Source organism: Echinococcus granulosus (genome assembly GCF_000524195.1).
Source record: "Echinococcus granulosus chromosome Unknown EG_S00052, whole genome shotgun sequence".
Lineage (NCBI taxonomy): Eukaryota > Metazoa > Platyhelminthes > Cestoda > Cyclophyllidea > Taeniidae > Echinococcus > Echinococcus granulosus.
The window spans coordinates 557,361-560,879 of record NW_020170432.1 but is presented as its reverse complement, the minus strand read 5'-3'; the positions used below and the strand labels follow the sequence as shown (position 1 = coordinate 560,879).

The following is a 3,519-nucleotide window of genomic DNA, read 5'->3' as shown; positions in this document are numbered from 1 at the left end:
GCCTAGATCAAGTAGCCCAGAAGTCTCACAGATCAGCTATGAAGGAAGCTTTTAGATCCTACACAGTGATGATGGCGATGATGTTGGTATTTCTTACCTTTGCTTAGTTTATCAACGTTGTATAAGGTGATGGAGGAGATTAATCATTCTACATCCTGGTTAGGGTTGCGAAAGTAGATGAAGGACTGCAGAAGTTATGCTCAAATTCCCCAAATTTCTGCCCAAGTGTAATTTCTAAATTTTCGATAATGCATTTCTACGTATGATAGTCTATCTTTGCAATAAACTACTACCTTATTTCTGAGGGGTCTCAGATCACCGCATGTACGGAATTTTCGCAGGTAGCCTTAAAAAGTGCTTTGTCACAAAAATGAAGGTCGGTCAAGGTACATCCCGATGTAATGTAAAGAGGGTAGACAATAAGGGTAGCTAATGAGAATGCACAACCTTCAGAAAGCCAATATAAGGGAGAAGGGACGTGCCGACCTTTGCCACTGTTGCTATTCCTCCATATCAGCTTGCACAGCAGCCTCTGGCGCACACATTTCATTCCACTGTGAGCCAACTTAGTTATCCTCACATTCTGCTGCCGTCCTGCTCTAGGGTACGAGAGATCCCATAAGACTAACTAGTAGCTTGGGTAGACTGTGGAGTTGTTAGAAGTCAGGAATTCGTATTTCTTGCCAATCGATGTGATGATTGTGATCATTCTATCGGCAACCAACATGCATCTCCACCTCCAATGTAACCACCACCGAGATTTTCGGCACCATCGGTGATACTGACGTTGTCGTATCCACCACTCTCACAGCAAAGTGGGCAAAATTAGGAAACAACCATTTGAATCCATAGAGCATCGAACACCCATTAGCCGAACCGTTTTTTCTACTTTGTTGCCTTGTAGATCGTCGAAATCCCAATATCGACAGCGCGGGAAGCAGTACCCAACACTGCGTCATCACCGTCATTATTGCGAGCTGATAGCATTTGTGTCCTTCACACTGACTGTCACATTAGTGATAGTAGCTGCACCATCATCCATCATCCAAGTCGTCATGTACCCCACAAGTGCGAGAATTCAGACTAGCGCCTCTTGCGCCATCTACATCACGAGGCACTGAATTAAATGTATCGTAGGGAGGAGCCCTAAAACCACCTCTAAAAGACAAATTCCTTCACGTTTACACACCCTCATGCCACTCCTTTACTCAACACTCAATGCTGCCCATAATTCTTCCCCTGCTACCTCGTTCTGTGCTCTTATTGTTTTCCCTTGCCGGCTACAGAATAAGGTGTGATTAACACATGTGTCAAATGTTACTTTAAACCTTCCTGTTCTTCATCCAATGAGCGCATTTTGGCCAAATGATTTGGGCTGAATTGCAAGTTACCATAAAATCTATTTTGGAAGGTAAAGGGGCAGATTTGCTTCAGTGCAGAAGTAGCAGCGACTGTATACACGAAATATGTCAGTAAGTTCTTTAAGATGCACTGCATAAAATGAAGTACGGGGGCAGGTGGGTGGCTGTTAACGTTGGGAGCATCTATTCTAGATGTAGGAGGATCTTGTAATGATATACTAATAGGTCATTTGGAAACCAGTAGTTTACCCATTAGATAAAGCAACAAGCAGAGTAGAAAAGTGATGCCAGACCTGCAGAATATAAAAACTTGCTTCTAGTAAACGCTACATTCATTTCTGTTCCTTCGTGGATAGGCAGAACCTGCACATTCTCTCTATTATTTTGCCAAAAACGCAGAATCTTGGCTCAACTAATGCATTGGTAAAACGAACGATTTTGAGGTAAAGCATCAAGGCTCAATTTTTCTCCCCTTGGGTCAGCGCAGCTGCAATGACCTAGTTCAATGGCTTTTGATAACACAGACTCAGCAAATGCTTGCTTAAAAGTTATGGCTATAAAACGGATGTTTAGGAATGTGTTATAGCCACGGATCAACACGTTTAAACTTCATGCGTATTTGTTGGACGCTTCCATTCAGCATCCTTTGTACCTACATATGCATCCCTGGAGTGGCATGCCATGAGCAGTTTCCTTTCAAGCATTTGTTTTCTTTTGAAAATCATGGCCAAAGGCGATTGGCGATCTCCAATTGTTTGAACATATTTTACTTATATTCATAATTACACGCCCTTTAAAGGGTTACTGAAGGCTTGCCATCGAATCGCGCTATTGGTCCTGACACTAACTCCCAGCCAATCGTATCATTTAGCGCATGACATCAAACAAAAGTGCTACTTCTGATTGGTACGTGATGTTATGCGCTTGTCGGTGCGTCAACAAAAGCGCACGACTTAATGATTTGTCAATGTAACCAGTGCCTCATCAAACAAGTAGCCTTTTGGAGGCAACTGTGAAGTGGTAACAATTGAAATGAAGTGCTTTCATCAACAGAAAAACCGATGCTACCCTGACATACCCTCAGCAAGTATTTGGATAGAAAAAACAGCAGTTTAGGAGACGCTATTTATAAAAACTTGGGACCAAAAGGGATATCTGGTTAAAGAAATGAGAATAAAGTTAGTGGAATCTCATATTTCTATGAAATATTGCCAATGAACATTTGCCAGTTTCTATGAGGCAACAATCACCTCTGTAATCCAACCATTTAAGGCCTTCTCGAAGCTGCGTAATTTCACCAACTCATCAAATAAGAACTCTGCATTCTGTGCTGTTTTTGCAAGATTCTATGTCAGACCAAGCCTCGAGTCTCTCCAGCCCTAACAGAAGGCGGCAGCAAATCAATCCAAGTAGGAACACCCAATTGTTTCATGTTCTTAAGATCCTATTTATGAAATGTTAGCAAAGGAAAAATGGGGTTGGTCCTGAGTCATAATTGATATCTTACTCATCATGGCCCATATCATTCAGAAGGGAACACTTTAAGTTTCTTTGCAAAATTGCCTCTCTTCTACATGCTAATGTTATGGGAGGGAATCCGTTGAAGTGCATGGAGCATTTTAGACAAAGAATGCAGACTGTTTGCTTGAGTTTTAGGGATGTCTTCAAAGTCACTAGTGCTATCAAGATATGCCGATCTTTTGGACAAGTCAAAAATGGTCATGTACAAGCTAACAATGTGCTTGTCTAACCATACAGGTATGTAACCATATAACTCTGACTTTGCACGTTTACATCGGCAACGAGGGATTTAACGCTATGCTAAACTCTAAAATGGGAACATTTTGACAGATACTCTAAGAATTAATTCATGTTTTTGCAAGATTTATCCACTCATGACAACTTGGTTCAGTTTTTTTTTTGCATGCTATCCTTTTACACCCCAAACACCCAGTCACTATGCAGCACTCTTTCTCTTTTTTTCGCTTTTTAGCCACTTTTTGAGTAGATGTAGGTGCATCCAAAAAGGTATGTTTTGGCTTACTCGAATGTTTCATTTTCTGTCTAACAATAGACTTGATAACTTTGGCGTGCGAAATTAGAATTTAGAGCGAAGTAGACCACTTTAAGTACCTATTTTTTGCACCATGGGAGTGAT

The 3,519-nt window shown here is 41.2% G+C and overlaps 1 protein-coding gene across 1 annotated transcript; it reads left to right on the top strand. All coding sequences in view use genetic code 11, as the record gives it.

The window, feature by feature from the left end:
- Positions 1-38: 38 nt before the first annotated feature.
- On the top strand, positions 39-1,087 carry EGR_06203 (hypothetical protein; the record flags this gene model as incomplete). Its single annotated transcript, XM_024495452.1, has 3 exons — positions 39-86; positions 518-604; positions 905-1,087. The coding sequence occupies 3 exons, from the start codon at positions 39-41 to the stop codon at positions 1,085-1,087; spliced, it is 318 nt and encodes a 105-aa protein (XP_024350180.1).
- Positions 1,088-3,519: the final 2,432 nt, after the last annotated feature.